Source organism: Camelus ferus, chromosome 6 (genome assembly GCF_009834535.1).
Source record: "Camelus ferus isolate YT-003-E chromosome 6, BCGSAC_Cfer_1.0, whole genome shotgun sequence".
NCBI classification, from domain to species: Eukaryota; Metazoa; Chordata; class Mammalia; order Artiodactyla; family Camelidae; genus Camelus; species Camelus ferus.
The window spans coordinates 83534563-83556996 of NC_045701.1; the positions used below are offsets into that span (position 1 = coordinate 83534563).

Below are 22434 nucleotides of genomic sequence, written 5' to 3' on the forward strand. Positions count from 1 at the left end.
AACTCACTTGTAAGAACTCAGGTGGCTAGGGACTATGGTATTGGTTAGCTCTGCTCTCTGTCTTGATCTGGGTGGTAGTTACACGGGTGTAGACATATGCAAAAATTTCTCTATCTGTATACTAAAGACTAGTGCGTTTCACTAGGTGTAAATTACACTTCAATTAAGAAAAATTATTTTAATCCTCTTTAGGGCTCTGCCCAAGTGCTGGCATTTTCCTGAGTCCACCCTGGGTTTGGAATTAGCTACTTCCGTTGCAGTGTGCTCCTGTTACATTTATTGTAATCTTGTGCTATAGCTGCTTGTTTCTGTGTATGACTCACTCATTTCACTCATTTTATTATAAGTTCCTTAAGGTGAAGATCATGGTTTGTTCATTTTTGAATTGCCCACAGGGCCACTGGCTACGTAGATGCTGAGTAAATAAGCATGGTTGAATTGAATCTCCGTTTGGTGTAAACCCCTCTCCGGGCTGGTGGCAGGACAGGCTGATCATTTGATTCTGTTCTCAGTCCTATTCCAGATGTTGGCAAAGGAGAGGGACAGGAAGAGGAGGAGGAAGATGACATGGGGCCTCGTCTGCCAGTCACTCCAAAGAACTGCCTTCCTCGCCGGGGCATCAGCGTCCTGGAGAAGCTCGTCAAAACGTGCCCGGTGTGGCTGCAGCTGGGTCTGGGCCAGGAGGAGGCAGCCAGAATCCTGCATCGGGAGGCGGCTGGGGTGAGTCAGGGTCTCTCCACCTCATGGCCAGGGGAGGGCAGCTCTGCAAGGAGCTACTCAGCCTCCCTGGGAAGTAGCTGCCCTCTGGACAGCTGCCCATTTGCCCCTTTTTCTTATGTTTGCAGCTTTTCAACCAGGCTGTTTTTTCCAGAACTCCGGAGCCAGGGACCAGTGGGAAGGCTGGTTTCTGCTTTGAGGAGCAGAGCCTGGGAGTGTGTGGCTGGTGTGGGCTGTCCGAGCATTCGGGCACCTGAGAGGCAGGACTGAGCCTTGGAGAGCTCAGCCAGACATCTGGGGACTAGAGAGTATCAGAGCCAGAGGGACCTGAGAAATCATTTTACATCCCCTGATTTTGCATGTGGAAATGAGGGGCTGTGTGATGGAATCAAAAGGTTTTTTGGAGTCAGGATCTGTTAGTTGGGAAATGGCTTAAATTTTCTGAACCTCACTTTTCTCATTAAAATGGGGCCATTAATAGTATTTTCCTTCCTGTAGTGTAAGCATTACCGAGGAAGCTATATAGATAATGAAATATGAGTCAGAGCTCATCAAATGCCACCCACCAACCACCCATTTTCTCTTTTTTTTCCACCCATTTTATCTTTTTTCCACCCATTTTCTCTTACATGCTACTTCCATTAAATTTTTAAAAATTTGTTTAATTTAAAAAGTGATACATATATGTATTTATTGTAAAAAAAAAATCAAGCCGGGCAGAAGAGATAAAATAGAAGTAAAGTGTCTGATAAAGTTCTTTCCCACCTCCTCTTTTTTTAAAATTTTATTTATTAACAAAAAAAAATTTTTTTTGTTTTTGGTGTGAGGTAATTAGTTTTATATTTTCATTTATTTCTTTGAATGGAGGTGCTGGGGATTGAACCCAGGACCTCATGCATGCTACACATGTACTCTACCACTGAGCTCTACCCTCCCTTCTTTCCCACCAACTCTTTTTCACCTAATCTACTTCCCAGAAGTCTTTTTTTGTGTTTTGTTTTAATTGAGATGAAATTCACATAACATAAAATTAGCTATTTTTAAGTGCACAATTTTGTACATTCACAAGATTGTACAACCACCACCTCTGTCAAATTCCAAAACATTTCATCATTCCAAGATAAAACCCCACATCCGTTAAGCAGTTACTCCCCATTTCTTCTCCTGGCCACTGGCAACCAACCACCAGTCTGCTTTCAGAAGTCATTTCTGCTGGAAGTGTGTGGCGTATCTGTTCATTATTTTTCCATGCAGACTTCCACGTCTGTAAGAGCTAGCATTCACCAAGAACTTACTGTGTTCCAGGCACTATCTAAGTTCTCCATGTGAATTAGCACAGTTTATCCTCACAGCAGCCCTCCAAGGTAGATGTTCCAATTATGCCCATTTTACAGATGAGGTGACTGAGATACAAAGCTGACCTGCCAGGTGACACAGCAGACAAGTGCCCGAGCTAGCATTTGAACCGAGCTAACATTTGAACCCAGGCAGTTGGGGAGCTTCCGTGCTGTGTGGTACATGCACGTTTTATGTGACACAGGTGGAATCGCATCTTTTAGCAATTTTTGCTGTTCTCACCTTCAGTGTGGTATGTCTTGCTACACACTGTGTCTAGGGAATAGTCCAAACCCCTACACACAGGGGGCTCAAGTGGTTAGTGGACTCATCCACTTCGGACTAGATAAAATCCATCAAGTTGGCAATTGTACCTGAAAATTGGAATTACTGGAACTTATGGTACCCCAGCAAAGTCCCACAGAGGCTCCTACCCCAGAGAGTAGGGACCATAGAGGCCTGAAGGCCCAGGGGAACCCTGCTGAGGCTGAGGGAGGCCTCCTCTGGGTACCGGGGCTGGAGCCCTGTGGGCCAGCCCAGCCCAACCTCAGCACCTGGGTCAGCCTGGGAGAGGGTGCGAAGGAGGAAGCTAGGAGACCGTAGTCCTCAGGAAAGCAAGGCCTGTTGTTTCATTCCTCCCTACCTAAAGGCTTTCAGTTTTGTACTGATTGAGGGCTTCAGAGCAGACAATGAAACTACATAGAGAATAAAATCAGAGACTCACATCAGCAGGTGTTCCGGTCAGCATTCCCAGGCTGCAGCCCCAGCAGTCATCCACTCCCCTGTTAGGTTCTAGGGGACTCACTTCCCATCCTTCCCGGGAGGATGGAGCTGAAAAACAGGCCCAAGTGCAAGGCTGTGATGCAGACAGGTGGCCATTTTCCGGACCTTTCCTGGTCACCAGGAGAGGTGCGTCCAGACATGCGTGTAGAGCATGGAGGACCAGACAGCGAGGACCCATCCCGAGAGGGGGCAGGTGGGTCTCCAAGGCAGGCTGCGCCGGGTGTAAGTCGTGCCCACTTCGTCCAAGGGTTCAACCCTCTCTTCAAAAAGTTTAAGATAAGCCCAACTCAGAATAACAATCGTGGTTCCACGTGGCGAATGCTTATTAATGCCAGGCCCTGTACCAAGCATTGTATGAATGTCATCTTGTTTAATCCTTAAAATAATCCTGTGAGGCAAACTCTGCCATTATCCTCATTTTACAGATGAAACAGGCTAAGAGGCGTGCCCTGGCTTGGGCTTCCCCAGAAGCAGACCCCTAGATGAGGATTTAAATTCAAGTGGTTTATTTGGGTGTCGACCCCAGGGGGCACTGGCAGGGGAAATAAGACAAGGAAGGGAGGGCAACTAATAAAAGCTGTGTCTCCGTGCAAATTGCTCCTGGGGGCACGTGGAGCTGACGCCCGCTGGGGCACTTTGGGAGCTGGTGTAGAACACCCATCTGAAGTCATCCCGCCCAGAGGGGTGAGGGAGCTGGTATCACCCACCAGCTCCTGACAGCCTTTGGTTCAAGGCTATGGGGGATGAGGATTCATGTTTCAGGACCTCCTCTCTGCCCTAAACAGGACAGGATCTGGCTCTGACCAGAACAGCCCATGGGCAAAGAGATGCCAAGCTGGCTGTTGGAAGTAGAACTGGAGTCCCCTCAAAAGACACGGCGCCAAGGCGAGTGGGCGGGGCACCAGCAGCTCCTGCTGCTGGAGTGAGGTCACCTGCCCTGGGTCACACAGCTAGTGAGTTTACAGGGCTGGGATTTGATCCCAGTCCTAACTAAGCCAAAGCACACCCCTCTGTAAGTACTGAAGGTTAGTAGCAGGAGAGAAAAAGAAATAATTTTCTGAGGTCAGCTGATACCAGACAAGTTTAAGCATGAGGCATGTTTATAAAGAGGGGTAAACTATGATCTTACCACTGTCCTCTCAGAGGGTCTGGTGAGGGCCCCATGCACAGATGTGAATGGTAAGGCAGAGGGTAGGGTGTCTAAGTGCTGTGTGAAAGGCAGGACAGTGAGTGACCTGGAGGAGGGAGGGGGCATGTCCAGGTGGGGTGATCCAGGCATACTTCTTGGAGGAGGCGGATGGTGAGCTGGGCCATGCAGGATGGACAGGCAGGATTGGGATGGGGGAGCTAAGAGGGTCTTGGAGAGGCTGGGTGACGGAACAGCACAGGCTGAGCCCCAGGGGTGGGTGTGAGCTGGGCCGGGGGACATGGAGATGGAAGACAGCATGACTGGAGGCATGAAAGCAAACTGGAATCACAAGAGCAAACTGGAGTCACTGGAGGGCAGGACCACACTGCATTCATTGCCATGTGACACCGGCATCTGGCTCAGGCCTGGGTTCAGAGCAAGTCTGGCTCCACGTGTTCATGTGAACAAATGAATGAATGACAGCAGGGAGGGTGGGGCTGGTTCTGGGGAGCTGGCCAAGCTGGGCCAGTTGCTCAGGGCCTCCCTGCAGTGAGAGGCAAAGGCCGCTAGGCTGTGTTTACTTTCCAGGTGAGCGCACGTCACACAAGGCTTTAAGCCTTAATCCCAGGCTCTGTGGCTGCAAGAGGCCCAGAAACCTCTTCACCCCGAGTAGGAGAAGGTACAATCCAGGGGCAAAGTTTAAGAAACAGAAAGCTTCAGGCTGGGTCCTGAAGGGATACCCGTGTCCAGAGCCTTGAATCTGATCCTGGAAGTGAGACCATAGGCTACTGTTAAGACCGATGGACTGAAGGAGGTCAGCCAGGCCCTTCCCACTGTCACCCACTCACTGTCCCCTCTGGGCTGCAGGGGCTGGGGTAGCCCTGAGGACAGCAGAATTGGAGCAGATTCACCTTCTGCTCAGTTCTCTGCCCTCGTAGCCAGTATCCCACTCCTCTCCGTGAGCTTCTGTATTTTCAAGCGGAAGTAAAGCCCTAAAGCTCATGCTCTGATAAAAAAGATTGGCTAACTTTTACCCAGAGTGCTCTTTGCATGATCTTATTGATTCTCACAGTGACTTCTGTCTGGCTGATGTTATCAGTGTCTCCATTTCCCCATAAGGAAGGGAAGGCACAGAGAAGTTAACTCACTTCCCTGTGGTCACACAGCTAGTAAGAGCAGAGTCTGCATCGTGTGATCTTCAGGGATGCTGGGAAGGCCATTTGCCACATAGTATCACTCCCACAGTACTGGTGGTCTGAAATTCCACCAGTGCAATAGCTTCATCGTTTTTAAAGACATAGACACTGGGTAGTCCCCAGTCTGTGAGAGCTCAGAGGGTCTTCAGAGATCACCTGGACCTACCCCTCATGGCACCAAGGCAAAAGAGTGCTTCATGGTGTCTGGGGCATTGATCAGGAAACTGGAGATCCAGCCCCTTTGTCCCAAATATCTATATGACCTTGACCACATCCCACTCTGTCCACCACTCCCCGTCTCCTGCAACCTGCTTCTCTGATAAGGTGCTGGGAACATATTGGCCCCTTTTTGATGTGTGTATATCCGGAAGCAAGGTAATCAAAAGCCACCTTTATTCAATCTGTACCCAAACAGTGGGGTGTTGTTTTTTGCTTTTTTGTTTTTTAGTTTTATTTTAGATGTTTTCCATTTACAGAAAAGTTGCAAAGACAGTACAGAGAGTTTCCTTATATACTTCTCTCCCAGTTTCTCCGACTGTTAACATCTAACGTTTGTACAGTACATTTGTCACAATCGTGGACCAATATTGATACATTGGTAACAACTCACACCCACACGTACTCAGATTTCCTCAGCTTTTACCTAATGTCTTTTTCTGTTCCAGGATCCCATCCAGGACACTGCGTCACATTTAGTCATCAGGTCTTCTTAGGCTCCTCTTGGCTGCAAGTTTCTCAGACTTAATCTTTGTTTTTGACGACCTTGACAGTTTTGAGGAGTACTGGTCAGGTGTTTTGTAGAATGTCCCTCAACGGGGAATTGTCTGATGGTTAGACAGGGGTTATAGGTTTTGGGGATCTTATTGGCAAAGTGCCATTCTCCTCACATCACTTCCAAGGCACATACCATCGACATGACTTATCACTGTGGACGTTGACTTTGATCATCTGTCAGGTTCCTCCCCTGTAAAAGTTACTCCTTCCCTCCTCCCCACTTCTACTCGGTCGTCTTTGGAAGGAGTCACTGTGCACAGCCCACAATCAGGGAGTGGAGAGTCATGTTCTGCTCCTTGACGGTAGAGCACCTATACAAATTATTTGAAATTCTTTGGCACAAGGGATTTGTCTCTTCTCCCCCATTAATTTATTTATTCAATTATGCACTTATATTGATATGGACTCATAGATATTTATTTTATACTTTGAGTAAGAATCCAATACTACTATAATTATTTTGTTGCTCGAATTGTTCCAGCTCTGGCCACCAGGAGCTCTTCCAGTTGGCTCCTGTGTCCCTTTGACATATTCCCCCATCACTGTGTGTTTTGTTTGTTTCTTTGTTTAGGGGGGGCACTTCCTTACTTTCTTACACTACAAGATGCTCCAGATTGTCTTGTGTAGTTCTTGCCCCAGTCCTAGAATCAGACATTTCTCCAAGGAACCCTTGTTCCTTTTATTGGAGAATAATATTAGAAACCAAGATCTGGGCGCTATGTGTGTTCATTGCTACTGAAGTGCCATTGCTTCTAGGCCAAGAGGTGGTTTTTGGTGAAAGAAATCTCCTGTAAGATGGCTTTTTGTAGTGAAGGGTTAGCTCCGGATTTGCAGTAACTTCAGTTGCGATGTGGACCAGCCACATCGGTGGTTCAAGGCATCTTCCGCTGGTGTGAGCCCAAGGAATACCAATTCTGTTCAATGTTAGTTTGGCGAAAACATCAGTGAAGCCACTTTCCTGCTACTTCAGCATGCCAGGGCCAGGGAAGAAGATACAGTCAGCAGGTCTGCTGTGTGCCAAGTACCATCTCTCATCTTTCCAACAGCCCAGCAGAACAGGGCGCAGGCTCTATTTTATAAATGAGGAAACTCTGCCCTGATGTAAGGAGCCTGCCCTGAGAAATATGGCTACTAAGTGATGGAGCATGATTTGAACGCACTAACTGCTTTCAAAGACTTAAAAAAAAAAATGCTGTCTTTGCCTCATCCCCAGAAATGCTGATTTCTCTGGTTTAGAATGGGGCTCAGCTGTCAGCATATTTTCCAGGCTCTCTAGGTGTTTCTGATGTGCAGCCAGGTTCAAGAAACTCCACTCCGTGCCGTGCTACAACCTCGTTATAAGTAATGGAAAGGTGGACCACGTGTGTCCAGACTGGGCTCCCGCCACCAGATCCCCGACCTCTGCGGGCACGGAAGCCCCTGCACTCGTGGTCTCTGGGACGAACCCAGCCACTTCTGCTCCTGCCCTAAAGAGCGTGATTGGAAATTTTCTCCAAGCAACTGGAAAACAGTCTTAAAATAACAAAAGTGGAAAAGCAGACAGCTCTGGATTGTCCAGGCCAAAAAAGGGAGAGCAAAAACAAAACCATTTATAGTGTATTTAGCTTTGGGTTTTTCTGTGTTTATTTGGAGAGGTGGAGGGGAGTGCAGTGGCCGTGTAATTCTCTCCCTAAGCACATTCTAGCCCAGCTGCGACTGAATTCAGTTGGTCTTTCCAAAACCCACACTGGCTGAAGGTGGACAGGGAGGGACTCCTGTCCTATTTGAACCTTCTGGATTGCAGTAATTTATCCATGAAACTAACCCTCATGCAAGTCTCTTGGGGTCTGGGAAAGACCCCAGCACACTGATACTGGGAGAGAATCTTCTAGAAGAAAGAAATCCTGGACCCTTCAGCCCCCCTCCCTCACTAGACTGGAAAAGCCAGCTCAGAGAGGGGAAGTGACTTGTCAAAGGGCATAGCAAACGAGGGTCAGAACTGGGAGGGATGCCAAGTGTCCAGCCTCACAGCCCAGGGCTCTGACCCCTACTCCACTTTTGTTTCTGGAAGTGGCGATGGGGGATCCTAGCTCTTCAAAGAAAACTGGACCCTCAGAGTGGACATGCCATGTGTCAGTTTGTACAACTGGGGAAGGAGGGTTCTTCTGCATTTGGTGAGTTCCTAGTCTAGTGTATTGGGGGAACTGACAAAAAGGGAAAAAATAAAGAGGGAACAGGAGCCGGCTGACTCAGATGTCAGCTCAACAAGGCACTAGACGAGTCTTACTCCTTTAGGAGAGAAAGGTTCAGTGAGGACGCGGGGGTTCAGCAAGCTTTGTGGGTGGCCTGGTTAATTGGGAAAAGCTTTTGGGAGCAGTGGCTCATGGCAGGTCTCGCTGTGGGTATAAGTGTGAACTGCTCCATTCCTAATAACCCTAGGCAGCCCACAGGCAAGGGTCCCGGAGGTGGACAGAGGAGGGCCAGGACCTGGACTTGTCACCTCATGTTCTGTCACTGCTGACCTTGAGCGCATCCTTTTCCTCGGGGCTGAGCCTGGAAGTTTGGAGCTGCTCATGAGGATACCTTTCCATGTCAGGGTGCCTGGTTCCTCACCATGTTGCCTTTCTGACTCCTGGGCCATCCCTGAACAGGAGGATAGGAACGCTGGCTCTGTACAGCCGGGGCTCCGAGGCGGGTAGGGGTGCTGGGGAAGGAAGGCACCATATATCCGGTGCTCGCTATATAGCAGGCACTCTCCTGGAGTCAGCTGGGCAATTCTTCCAGTAATCCTTTGAGGCAGTGGGTGGCCGGGAATGCTTGCAGCTTCAAGTGGTACCCAGCCTATGGTAGCTTGAGTCATAAGGTTACTGTTGTTTACCTAGTGAGAAATCCGAGGTCTGGGGTCCAGGGCTAATTTAGCAGTTCAGTGATGTCTTCAAGACCCAGATTCTTTCCTCCTTTCTGTTACCTCGTCTTTAAGGTGGCTTTTATCCTCAGGTTTGTCATCTCATGGTTACAAAATAATGGCTGCAGCTCCAACTATCTCATCCATTCAAAAGCAGGAGGTCATAGGGAAAAGGCTTTCTGCCCTTAGGTTCCGTCTTTTGATCAGGAAACAGATGTTTTTCCAGATACCTTGTTGGCCACCTCTGACTATGTGGGAAGCTGGGGAAGGGGGTGAGTGGCCAAAGGGAGCAGAATAGCCATGATGGGCTTTGACCAAACAGGATTCATCTCCTGAGGGAGGATGTGGCACCCAGGCCAGAACTGGGGTCGGTTAGCAAGGAGAGGGAGGGGACTGGTTCTCGGGGAGCTAGCTCATATTGGCTGTCACAGGCAGGAACTATTGTGATCCCATTTTCCAGAGGAAGAAGCATCCCCAGAGAAGTCCCGCAGCTCAGCATGGCCAGCCAAGGACTGAATGTGAGTCTGGCTCCAGGGCCTGTGGGCTGAAGTCTTACACGGAAGGGCCCCAAGGCCAGAGGCTCCAGACCTTCCCCTTTCCCTCTCTTTTTACCAGTCCTCTTCCCATACTGTTTTCTCATCTGTGCAAGGGGTCAAATATTCTGCATCCCAGGGACAGAATTGCTGCAGGGTATCTAAAACCTCTAGCAGCCGCCTGGCATGGAACTCATATGTGCTCAGTTGGCACTCAGCAGGTTGACTGGGTTGGAGGACATGTACCATAGTGGTCACAACCCTGGCCTGAAGGTCATTGGCTCTGCCACCAACAAATGATGTGACCTCAGGATGTCTTTTTACATCTCTGGGTCTTGGTTTCTTTGGCTGTAGAGTGGCAAGCTGGGTGCATCACTGGCTTTCAGACTTCCCTACTGAGCTCTGTGGGCCCCATAGCAGCACCTCACAGAAGGAGAGGGGTACCCAAAGGATGAAGCCCCACTTGTGTATACCCCATGGCTATACCATTAACCACTGTGGCGTAAGGAACCACTCCAAAATCCAGTAACTTAAAACAGTCGCCATTTGACTCTCATGATTCTGTGGGTCAGCAGTGTAGGGTGGGTTCTGCCGAGTGGTTCTTCTGCCCGTCTCTCCTGGGGTCAGTCATGCAGCCGCAGTCATCTGGCAGCTTGAGTGGGACTAACTGGCCCCAGATGACTCGCTTTCATTTCTGGCAGTTGGTGACAGCTGAGAGCTGGGTCTCACAACTCCTGCAGGCTTGCTCAGCCTTCTTCCTGTGACAGCTCTGGTCAGAAAAGGTGAGCGTGGAAACTGACATGCCTCTTAAAATCTAGGCTTGGGTCTCCACAGTGCCACTTCTGCTGCATTCTTTTGGTCAAAGCAAGTCCCAGTGCCACCCTCCCAGGTGCAGGAAAATAGATTGTACCTCTTGCTGGGTGGAGCTGCAAAGAATTTGTGGCCGTTTTTAATCTACTGCATGGGCAAGTGGTCTTCGAGTCCATTTTCCTATCTCTTTGTTTGGCAAAAGATACATAATAAGGATCTTATTAAAAATTGTCATTTATTTTTCAAATGAGATTATGCATAGAAAGATCTTAGCCTGTGGTTTAGTGCTCAGTAAATGGTAGCAGTCTATAATAATAATTAATATCATTAAGTGCGTACTCTCTGCCAGACATTTTATATACATGATCACAATTTTCACAGCAACCCTGAAGGATAGATATTATTCTCAGGCTCAGGTGAGGAAATGGAGACCAGAGACATAAAAGTAACTTGCCCACAGACCCATGGCTGGTAAAGAGGAGCTAGGGTCCCCCTGCAGCTCTAAAAAGCCAGCTGCAGGGGCTAGAAAGAGAAGTAAGGGGGCTTGGAGAATTTGCACATGGAATCCCCAAAGGTGCTGGAGGAGCTCTGGGTAGCACATGCAGCCCGTTAGGCCCCTGGGTACTCACCTGCAGCAACTGTCATTGGCAGCATCTCCTTAGAGGATAAGCAGTGGACATCTGGTGAAGGTGGGGGCAAGGGGAGTAGGGCAGGTCACTCACATGCCCTTCTCCTGGCGCTGTCTTTGGCTGAACTCTGCCAGGTTTAAGCACAGGAGACGCGCTGTAATCTAGAATGCTTTGCAAGAGTCACCTCTCTGCATTTGTTCCTACAGTGAGCTGCACAGTGACAGTGTTTTTGAGGTGCTGCCTGTGGATGCTTCCTAAAATGCACCCTGTGACTAGCTGACCAGCTAAACCTCCCCAAAGGGAAATGCAAAACAGAGCATCTTATTCCAGAAGACAGTGGCCAAGGCAGACCACTGACCAGGGTTCTGCCCACAGCAGACACCTCTCTGTGTCCCCTCCCTCACTGCCATCTGAGCAGGAAGGGTCAGAGGACTCTGCTAGCTGCCCTCCCTGCCGCTCCCCCACTAACTCACCCCCACCCCCAGTGCCTTATCTTGAATTTTCTGGCAAGCGCCCCAGGGCTTGGCCACGGCAGAAGGAGGTGCTGCAGGAGGCTGTGTGGCCGTGTTGAAAGAGGGGGCGTTAGGTGTTCAGAACTGGGGACCTGAGCCAGCCTGGGGAACTTTCCACCCCCGTCTAAACCCCAGCCCCCAGTGAGTAGATAACACAACCATGATGGCAAGAGATAAGCAAAATGCTCTTCGTGACGCTCAGGTCTGCGTCTTGCTTCTGCACTTCCTGTTTGCATGGCCTTGGGTTTCTCTAACCTCTGTGCCCTGAGTCTGTATCCATCATCCATCATCCACTTTGCCTCTTCTGTGACCTCTTTGAAAGACAACGCATTCCTGGGGTCAGGAGTTCAGGTCCAGATGAACTCATCAGTTCAGTGATGCTGCAGCTCAGAGTAGGTGAGGCTGTGCTGGATCCCAGGCATTGTCCCTGAGCAGAGGGCGGAGAGCCATCTAGAGGTGAGTCCCCTAGGAGGGCAGCCTTCCAGGTGGATCATCAGAACCTCCCCACCCGCCGCTCACATTTCTGCCCCAGAAGCCTCTCTTCCACCTTCCTCTGTCCACTGGGTTCTCATGCTCTCTCCAGCCTTCCCTGCGGGAGGAGACAGACTGGTGGACTCATACCTGAGCGCAGTTCGGTGATAGATGGATGCACTGTGTCACTACTCCCAAGGGGCGCACTCTCACAGAGAGCAGCTGCTGAAGCCGAGAGACCGCCCTCTGTGGGCCGGGTACCGGGACAGCCCAGGGCTCGGGATCTTGAGTCGAAGGGCCTGAGCTCAGATCCCAGCTCCAGCACTTACTAGCCCTGTCGTTCCGGGCATTACCTGCATCTTCTTGGACTCAGTTTCCTCATCTATAAAACGGGGATAATACAGCAGCTCCTCTCCCAGCTTTAATATGAGAATTAAGTAAGATCATGGAATCTAATGAACTGTGGTTAAGACTTGGGCAGACCAGGGGAGCAATATGCGTTAGCTGCTACTAGTCAGTAGTAACAATATTATTATAATGTTTCATTAACAATTATAGTGACATTGTATTAATGGCTATAATAATACAGCAACATGATAATAATAATAGTAATCAATAACAGTGGCAGAGAATTTGTAGGACAGTGCGCCTTGAAGGGGAGGGGCAGAAACGCCATCTCTGTGCTCCGCCAGAGCCTCCCACGCCTGGGGCCATGTCCTCAGGAGGCCCCAGTGGTCCAGCTCCCCAACCTTCTCCCAGCATCTTTGGTCAGACTTTTGGTCTTCCAAAGTCTAGCCCGGACCCTTTGAGCCTACATGGGAGTGGTTTAGACTCTGAGGTGGGGACAAGGGTGGAGGGAAGGGGAGACACTATGACTCAGTCCTTTTACAGGAAGTGAAAGAGTGACCCTTCCCCAGAGGAGGGTCCCCCCCTCTCCCTCTTACCCAGGGGCAGCCATGCCCACAAGGCTGGGGAGATACCAGAAGGTGTCCATCATTACCTGGAAGGAAGGATGAGCTTGGTGGAGCCAATGGAGACTAAGAAGAAGATTTTAAAACCACAGAGCTTGTGAAAGGAAGCAGGGGTCCCTCCCCATGATGGCTGTGGGGAGGGCACTGCCCCAGGGCTGCTGTGGGTCTGACAGTGGAGGAGTTACAGTCCCCATAACTGAGCAGAACCATTGTCTGGAGCAGAAGTAAAAGTGAAGTGTCTATAAATACGCTGGCTCTGGTTTAAACGTCAAGTGATGCTTGGTTACTAGAGCAGAAATAGGCCCTTGGGGCCCGAAGCATCATTTCTGATTAGACTAAATCCACAGGAGAAAAAAGGGCAAGTCTCTCCCCGGGCAGGACTGTGGAAGAGAGAGGTCATGTGGCTTGGGGTCTCAAGCATGGACACCAGCATCCAGGGCTGACACCCAGCTCTGCTCCGCTCAGCTGTGAGGCCTGGGCCAGGCAGAGCCTCCAGAGTGAGCCCTGGGGGCCAAGCCCGTACTGGTATTTACTCAGTCATCACACCAGCCCGAGGAGCCAGGTCCTGTCAAGGTCAGAGAGCCCTTCAGTTTCTTCATCTGTGAAGTGGGGATAACAGCAAATCTCACGTCACAGGGTTATTGAGACGACAAAGCAAGCAAATATATGCCAAGTATTCATAACCGTTCCTGTCCCAGGGAAAGCTGTATATTAGTTATTAGCTGTTTTTTATTTCTGTGGGTGGAAAAAATATCTATGATTATTTCTAACAGTCTTCCCCAGGGTATATGTGCTGGGCTGTGAGTTGAAATTCAACCCACACATTTGTGGATCCCACACCACAACCTGTACCAGATTCAGCTGATTCTGGCCCCACTCCCCTCCCCCAGTGGACCAACATCTCAGGGGATGGGACACAGGAATCTGCATTGATTTAGTTGACACTCCCTCAGTGGCAAATGAGAAACTGAGACTCAAGGAGCCAGGGGACATGGGCCAGGTGACACATGACTCTTGGGGCAGAATCCCTAGTTCTTCTGAGGGATGCTTGACCCCCACCCCACCTCTTTGTTTCTGGAACATTCCAGTGACTTCCATCTCGCTGCTGTCTTTCTAACCCTCCGCCCCCACATCTTTGACTCATGGAGCTCCCCCTTCCCTGGTTGCAGACGTTCCTGATCCGCCGGGACAGCGGCCTGAAGCACCTGGTGCTCTGTGTCCACTTCCCTTCCCCGAACGAGAGCCCATCCGAGGTGCTTGAATACACCATCAAGGAAGAAAAATCAAGTAAGTACCACCTCCCCATTCTACCTCCGACCACACAGCAGCGGCAGATACTACGCTCTGTAACCACAGACACTCCTACCAGGCCAGCAAGGTTTAAAATTAGAAGAAGGGGGAAAGCCTTCATCTGCTGAAGGTATTTGGCCCGGGTTTGTTTTGAACTTGGTTTATCACTGAAAGTCAGTGTGAGTTTCCGTTCACCCATGTCACAGCTCATTTGCTTTGCTTCCCCAAGGCCGCTGTGGAGTTTCCTCTTGTTAGCCCATGCTGGAGAAAGGGAAGAAAAGGAGAGGAAATGTCTAGGCCCCTGGGTCCTAGTGACAGCCCGGCACACACTCAAACCATGATCTTGGACAAGTAACCTAACCTCTCCAAGCCTCAGTTTTCTCATCTGTCAAATGGATATAAGAGTTACTTCCTGTCTATATCACAGGCCTTTGTGAGGGTCAAATGGGCAAGCATTTTGAAAGATCAAAATCATGTGTGTACATAGGGCTGCCCGGAGCAGGTTTGGACCTCTGTGGAAAAATGTTTAGGAGCCCCCAATCAAGGGTGGGTTTGTACGCAATGAAAGGGTTTGGGCTTCCCCCTCCTCTCATGGGCTATGCCAGGTATTAAGAGCCAAAAAGTTTGCTAGACGAATCTGCAGAATATTCCAGGCCCTGGCTTAGGTCCTCTTACAGATGGATCCAGGGGTATGGGAAGCCTTTTACTCTTGGTGAGCAGGGGAGTGACAACAGTCAAAGAAGAGAAAACACTGAAGCATTTTATAAATATTATAAGTATATATAATATACATACATAATATAATTATACATTTACACAATTAAATATTATATAAATGTAATAAATATTTTAAAATAGTTATTAAATATTTTAGAGTGCTTGTTTCTCAAGAAACACTTGTGCCCGACACTGGGAAGATGCAAAGGTGAATAAGACAGAGTCCTGGCCTCAAGGGTCTCCCAGTCCAGTTGGAGGGTTGGGGACATGGTAGGTGGGAGGGGCACAGACATCAGCCCGTGCTGTGCAGTGTGACAGGTGTGACTGCAAAGGGACCTCTGGCCAATGGGCACAGAGGATGTGGACCATGGTGGGAAGGATTCCGGGAGGGTGTCAAAGAGGAGGGAACACAAGCTGAGTCCGGAAGGGTGAGAGTACTAGTTCAGTTAAAGGCTGATTTTTCAGCTCCAGAGGTGGAGGAAGTAGCAAGAGCAGGGGCAGCTTCTTGCCCTAAGAAGGGCTTTCCACAGAGACCCGGACTCACACTGAATGGGTGAAACAGAATTCACTTATTCGTGTCTTCAACAGATAGTTATTAAGTGTCTGCTCCATGTCAGACGCTGTTCTACCACTGGGAACACAGCAGGGAACAAAGCACAGTCCCCGCCTCTGAGAGCTTCCATTCTGGTGGAGGGAGGAGACAATAAACAAGTAAATAAGGTACCGTCCAATGGAGAGTCATGCTATGGAGAACATGTAAGCGGGCAGACTGGCCAGGTGGTGCAATAACAACAAAAAACATGAGTGGCTTAAACCCAGAAGAGGCTAGTTTCCACCTTATGTACAAGATTCCTGGTCAGTGGGGAAGGCTCATTCAGGACCCTGCTGACGGAGGGTCTGCCACCGTGAGCACCCAGCCTCCAGTTTCCTGGGGTTGACTCCATGCCAATAGGCGGGAAGGGGAAAGAGCGGAGGAGGGCTTGTGGGTGGGTTTTACCCCCAAGGCCTGGAAGTGGGTGTGTCCCTTGTGCTCACATTCCATTGGCTCTAACTCAGTCACATGGCCACACTCAACTGCAAGGGAGATTGGGAAATGTGGTCCAGACGCATGTCCAGGAAGGTGCAGAGGGCCTGGATCTTGGGGAACTACTTGGAGCCTGCTCTCTGGGTAAGGAGTATGGAGCGTAGGGGATGGTCAATTTATATAGCAAACCTTAATGACGCCTGTCCTACAACAGCCAGCAGGGAAGAAAATGTAGGGAATCTCAGAGAAGAAGGAGCGTATTCTAGTTTCCCCAGGCCAAATAAATAGCACCCTCTGATGACCACAGAAAGGGTGAGGTTGTTTGGGGCATCTGGGGCTGCACAGATCCTGGGTGGGCTTTTGGCCTCCTGGGAGGAAGGCAGCCGTGGACCCGTGTAGTCCTGCTTCTTATTGAGAGTAACCAGGCTTTCAGGGACTTGGCTGCCCAGTCCCCGAAATCCTTCAGAAACCCAGAAGCCCCAGCTGTGCTCTTGAATTTCAACATCAACATGGGGAAGGCGGCTGAAAGCGGGGAGTAGTGTTGTGCTGAGCCTACTACACGTCAACACGTGCTCCAAAAGCAGAAGGAAGGAGCCTTGCTTCAAGGGCAGGCTGAGCAGCAAGGCTTCCTGGAGGAAAAGGGAGTCGAGCTGGACCGATAGAACGTCTGGAAGCTCTGCTCGTCTCCTTTGCCCCTGTGCTGCTTTCCCCACCTCCCTGCCCCATCTCCTGGGTCATCACTTCTAGGTCTTCCCAACCCACTGACACCTCCTGGCCGCCCCAGACTTTTGGAACTTGGTCAGGAAGCACACACCAGACCTGCCCCGTGGAACCGGCATGTCACGTCTGGTTGTGTGTCTCATATCTGATCAGGAGGCCAAGGAATAAACCAAGGCACTCAGGGATGGAGGAAGCTTCCTTCCCTGGTTCATGTCTTCCTCCCACGGTGGTGTGGTAGAATCTTATTTTCCATTTTTAATGAAAATTCAGTACTCACTTTAGCTGAAAAGAGCATCGAAACCCAAACCAAACATCCTTTGTGCGACATAACTCTTCCACGTCGCGATTTGTGCCCATTCCCTGGGACTACGCAGACGCCGTCTATAAATGTGTATGTGTTTCATTTTACTCTTTCTTTATTTTACTCCACTGCTCTCCCAACCTCAGACCCTCTGCCCCCAAGGAAACCCAGACAACAGCAAAAAAGCAGCAGGTAATTTGTTTCGTTGCTGTATTGATTTGTAGCTTCAGCCTGTTTGCTGTCTTCCTGTTTGGGACCTGCCTCCTTGACGTGGCACGCCATGCCCAGATCGTGGAAGCCACACTGCCTGTGTCGGAATCCTTCCTCGGCCTTTGCCCACCTGTGTGACCTTGGGCACCTTGCTGAACCTCTCCAGACCTCTAAGACGGGGGTGATAACGGTGCCTCCCTCCTAGGGTGCTGGAAGGAGGCGTTAGTGTGTCTTCAGTGCTTAGGGTAGTCGCCAGAGCACAACGGAGGGTTCTAACTGTGTTTGTTTTTATTATTGTTGTTGTTAGGCGTCCTGCATGATTAAGCCAAAAGGAGAAGTGGGACCCTCCACATAGGGTTCTAAGGCTCTGGCTAAGTCCCAGCCCAGCATATGGGGCCTGCCTCCTAGTCCCTCATGGGAGGAGGGAGCCACCAACCTCATAAATCCTCCTATGGCCGTGGTGGCTGCAGCAGGGTTGGGGTGGGTGGCCTGAGGAGGAAGTGGACAAGGGAAAGGCCCCAGGCCTGGAACTGGGACCTTTTGTTGGGGTTCCCCCCAACAGAACTGAGGCAAAGGAAGGGGGTGAGGGGATCCCCCAGAGTGGCTGGTCAGCCTCATCTGTGGCCTCACTCTGTTTGCTTTGAACAAAAAATACCAACTTGGACAACCTCCATGCTTCTGTGTGCTGGGGTCATTCCTTGTTAAGAGTTTCTTTGCAAAACCTGGAACCAGTCAGCTCGGGCTAGTTATGCTGCGGAGACAAGCAGCCCTACTCTGCAGAGGCTTGTTCACACACAGTACCTAGGCATACAGTAATGTGAGTATTTCTCACGTCATGAGTCAGCTGAGGCGCTTTTCAAAAACATTTCACCCTGCAATCTGGGCTGAAAGGGCAGTGCCCACCTGGGGGCAGAGGGGAGGGAGAGAGATGGCCAAATTCCATGACGGCTCTGAAGGGTTCACTCAGAGGTGGCAGGCGTGTCTCTTCCCCTCACATCTCATTGGCCAAAACAGGTCTGATGACCAGGCCAGACCCAGTGGAATGGGACATATGATCCTCCCACCAGCATGTGACTAGCGGGGAGGGATAGTGACTATTTTGAACTATGTTACCATCTCCTGTATCCCCACTTCCCCTCTGTGCTGCACTAAGGTGACAAGAAGGCTTTGCAGTGTCTGGGGCACCACTTAGCGTCATCAGGGACCCTCAGAGGCCAGATATGTGTGTGGCGGGTGGGGGCAGAGGACCAGCAGAAGAGACATTGGCGCGAGGAGTGTTGGAGATGAAAGAACAAGACCTGGGGTGGATGGAGCTGGGCCAGCTTCCAAGATCAGCCTTGCCCCTTTATGGCTGAGATTAACCACCTGGTAGGCAGACACTGGCTACTTTTTTTATTAATCTACTCCCTTGAAGATGGCGACAATGACACATTCATGTGATGGCATTTTTCTGCTGGCGGCTAACTAACAGAAAACCAGTTGGTCTAGTCTCTAGAAGAGGAACCCTGAGACAGTGGCGGATGGTGTAGTCTGGCCTGTACAGGAAGTGACTGCCTGGTACTCAGTCTGAGCCACTTGCCCCGAGTTTCAGGGGCAACCCCACTTCATTCCCTGCCTATTCCCTGTACCAGGCTGACCCCTGGCTTTAGAAGGGCTGGCCCATGGAACTCAGTAGGATTTCTTCTTGCCCTGAGCAAATATCCCTCTCTTGGGACAGAGGTTTTAGGTGAACAAAGTAGTTGAATCAGACAGATACACTTGCACTTGGGAACATCTCATGCGCAGACGTGATGAATGTTGTGCTGATTGGCGCTGATGGTTATCACCTCTGGACTGGGGGTACCTTTGAAACCAAGGGGAGGAGAAATTCTAGATGAGTCGTCCTGGGCAGTAGAGATCTGTATGTATGGGAGGTCAGAGTGTCACCCAGATTCTCTTTGAGGTCCACATCGGAGATTTGCCTTGGTGCTCCAAATTTGCATTCCTTTCACCAACTGACCCATTATTCTAGAGATTCAACCGTGTTTAGACCAAAATGTATTAAGCCCATAGAAAGGAAAGGAATGATGATTGTTAAAGTCAGGGTTGGTATAGAGAAGGCGAGCTTTTGATATTTTATCGGGGAGGAAATATTGCGTCACGGTGAGTCTTGCACTCTGGTCAGTGCAAACCTCTTTTGAGAGCATGAGCTTTGGAAGGGCTGACGGTTCTAGGTTTCTGTTCTGTCCCTGTTATCTTCTGACATTGGACGAGTTACTAAACTTCTCTGCTTCAGTTTCCTCTCTGCAAAATGGGAACATCTGCAGCACAGCTGCTGGAGGACTGATGAGTGAACACACGGGGGGACGTGGGTCGTGTTGCCTGGCACATAGGGAGCACTCAGCATCGAAGCTGTGGGACAGTGACTTACAATAAGAATATATACTTGGTTTTCATTCCCATTCCTGGCACGGAGCACCTAAAACCCTTGGAATTTCTTAAGTGATAAGAGCCCTAACTGTATCTTGACATTCATTACAAGCCCTTTCAACCCCACCTGAGTTTATGTCAATGAGGTGACTTTTGGAAAGTGCCTAAGGATGGGGGCTGGTTGCCAGGAAACCAGCCGTGTTATTGGAGTGTTTGAACTTTTTGTCCCACCCCTCAACCTCTAGGAAGGGGAGAGGGGCTAGGGGTTGAGCTAATCACTGGTGGCCAATGATTGGATCAATCGTGCTATGTAATGAAGCCTCCATAAAAACCCAAAAAGACTGGGTTCAGAGAGCTTCCTGGTTTTGTGAATGTGTGGAGACTGGGGAGACTGGTGCGCTCAGAGAGCTTGGAAGCCCCACACCCCTTCCCGCATAGCCTTTCCTTATGGATCTCTTCCATCTGGCTGTTCGTGAGTTATATCTTTTATATAAACCAGTGATGTAGGGAATGGATATATGGCTCCGCAGTAGAGTTCATGCTTAGCCTGCATGAGGTGCTGGGTTCCATCCCCAGTACCTCCATTAAAAAAAATAATAAAATAATCCAGTGATCTAACGGGTAAAGAGGTTACCTGAGTTCTCTGACCCACTCTGGCAAATTAATTGAACCCAAGTCATTGGAGTGTCTGCTCTATAGCTGATTAGTCACAAACATAGGTGACAACCTGGACTCTTGATTGGCGTTTGAAGTCGGCGTGGGGGCCAGTGAGGAGTCTTGTAGGACTGAGCCCTTAACCTGTGGGGTCTGATGCTGTCTCCTGGTAGACAATGTCAGAAATGAGTTAAACTGTAGGACACCCGGCTGGTGTTGGAGATTGCTTGGTGGTGTGGAAAAACCCAGACATTGGGGTTGATGTTAGCATGGGAGTAACTCTCTAACATCCTAGTGCTGTCTTCTGGACAAAAGAAGACATTTATGGGGAAAAGCTATCACAGTGCCTGAGTGTAGTAAGCACTCAGTAAACACTCACAGTTATAATTAGCAGTGGGGGTTGAGTAACATGCAACTCAGACCTCAAAACCATCACTTCCTGCAGCGCCCTGCTCTGCAGAACTTCTCTAAGAAGTTAATTCATTCTTCTTATCTCACATTGGTATTACCCGTGGAGGTCTGGCAGAAAACTAACCGCAGCTTGTATCTTTCTGTTTTCAGTAATTCCCTTTTCAGCCTCCAAAAGTGGTGCTGGCCCAGGAAAAAAATACATCATTGGGTAATTTATGTCCAACTTACTGTAAAACTTGAGTGAAATTTTTTCTGTTTTTTTTTTAATAGATTTTGAATCATAGCGGTGCATATTTTTTTAGCCTTTCTTTTTAACTTAAACATTTTGTTTCAAGCTTTCTCTGTGTTAGTAAACATTGCAAAGACTTTGTACCCAGTTAACTATGTGGTGAATGGCTCCTGAAAGAAGATACTTATGAAGGCTCTGTTAGACATGGCCCCTGACATTGGACCAGTGCGGGAGACAGACGAACACATACTTAACCAAAAATGCAGGTCAGACAGTCCTAAGTGCTAGAGTGTAAGTGTGCACTTTGGAGGCCCCAGGAGTTTGTTTTGCCCTGAAGAAATGGAATACAGGGGGAGGTTTTGACGGTGGTGGGTGAAAGATCCAGGACACGTGGCCTCGGAGGCAAGAGAAAAGGGAAGATGAGGGAAATGCGTTTGGGGGTGGAGGGTGTCATACTGGCACCAGGCCCGAGTGGGTGTACAGTGACTGCCACCTTCAGGGATTTTGCAGCTTCAAAAAACGTGTCTAAGGAAAAACAGTCCAATGCAAAGCTGACTGCTACTGCTGAGTACTTCTGAAGCACCTCCCAGACTTGCTTGGCTCTGGGAACCCCTGGGTGGCTTCACCCCAGGAAGAGTGACAGCGCCAGTGCAAGCCTGTGCAGAGCCATGATGAGTGTCAATGAATGGGGTTCCAATCCAGCTCCCCCAGTAATTTTCTATGTGACCTTAAGTCACTCACTGTCTCTGAGCCTCCTGGGAGAATGGACTCCTGACCTCACCTGCAAAGAGATGGACTCAAAATGCCTTGGAAGGATAAAGCCCCACACAGAGAGAAGGTGCTGTTCTTGGTTTGCCTGGCCCCAGACATCCCAAGCACTGGGATTATAAATTCTCACCATAGAGGAAAATACACGTTGTCCAGTGTTTCAGGCAGCCCAGCTGGCCTCGCGGGAAGCCACAGCGTTATGCCTATTCCACCAGCTTCTCCTTTCTGCCCAGACTATTTAAGGAAGCAGCCAGAGGTGAGACCTTCTGGAAAGTCCTGTAGAAATGGACTGGTGACTTCTGCGGGTTTTTTTGTGTCCATCTCCCCTGATCTGTTAAGAATTAACGAATAGTTTGCGCTGCTTTTATTGTCCTGAGCCTGCCGCGTACATTCTGCTGTGCTCGTGGCCGTCTCGGCCTTGGTTTTCCCGGTGGAAACTTTAAGGGAACTTGCCACAGTGGAACTTCCCTTGGGATGTTCGTTTAATGCAGTCATTGTTCCCAGGCCAAGGCTGCCCTGGGCAGCCCCCAGGTGAGACTCAGTTCCTCAATACTGGGCCCTACCCTTGAAATCTATTGTAGCCTTTGGCCCTCAGTTACTGGGGAAGCTCCTGTGTGTCAGGCCCTGTGATTCCCATGAGGCCGAGGTCATGGACTCTGAGTCCTGGTGGACACTCTTGTCTTCCATTCAGTTCCATTCCAGCACTGATGTCGGGCACCCGCTGTGTGCTAGATGCGGGCATCCACAGCGCTCTGGGCTCTGGCCAGTTGTCCCAGGAGCACAGACTGGTCCTATCTCTGGAGCCGGGTTTCTGACACTCAGCACTCTTGCCTTTTGGAGCTGGATCATCCTTTGCAATGGGGGGCTGTCCTGTGTGCTGTTGTCTCCTGGGTCTCTGCCCACTCGATGTCAGAAGTACCCTTCCATGCCCCCAGCAGCCTAAGATGCCTCCTGGCA

At 49.8% G+C, this 22434-nt stretch overlaps 1 protein-coding gene across 3 annotated transcripts in view; it reads left to right on the forward strand.

Moving 5' to 3' along the window:
- RIN3 (Ras and Rab interactor 3) overlaps positions 1-22434 on the forward strand; it is a 104552-nt gene that overhangs the window by 36172 nt on the left and 45946 nt on the right. For all 3 annotated transcript variants that reach the window (XR_004320903.1, XM_032482542.1, XM_032482543.1), the window contains exons 2-3: positions 513-720; positions 13914-14031. Coding sequence is in view for 2 of the 3 variants with exons in the window: in XM_032482542.1 (XP_032338433.1) it covers positions 513-720; positions 13914-14031 (326 nt within the window). In the remaining variant the exon portion in view is untranslated. The remainder of the gene's footprint in view (positions 1-512; positions 721-13913; positions 14032-22434) is intronic.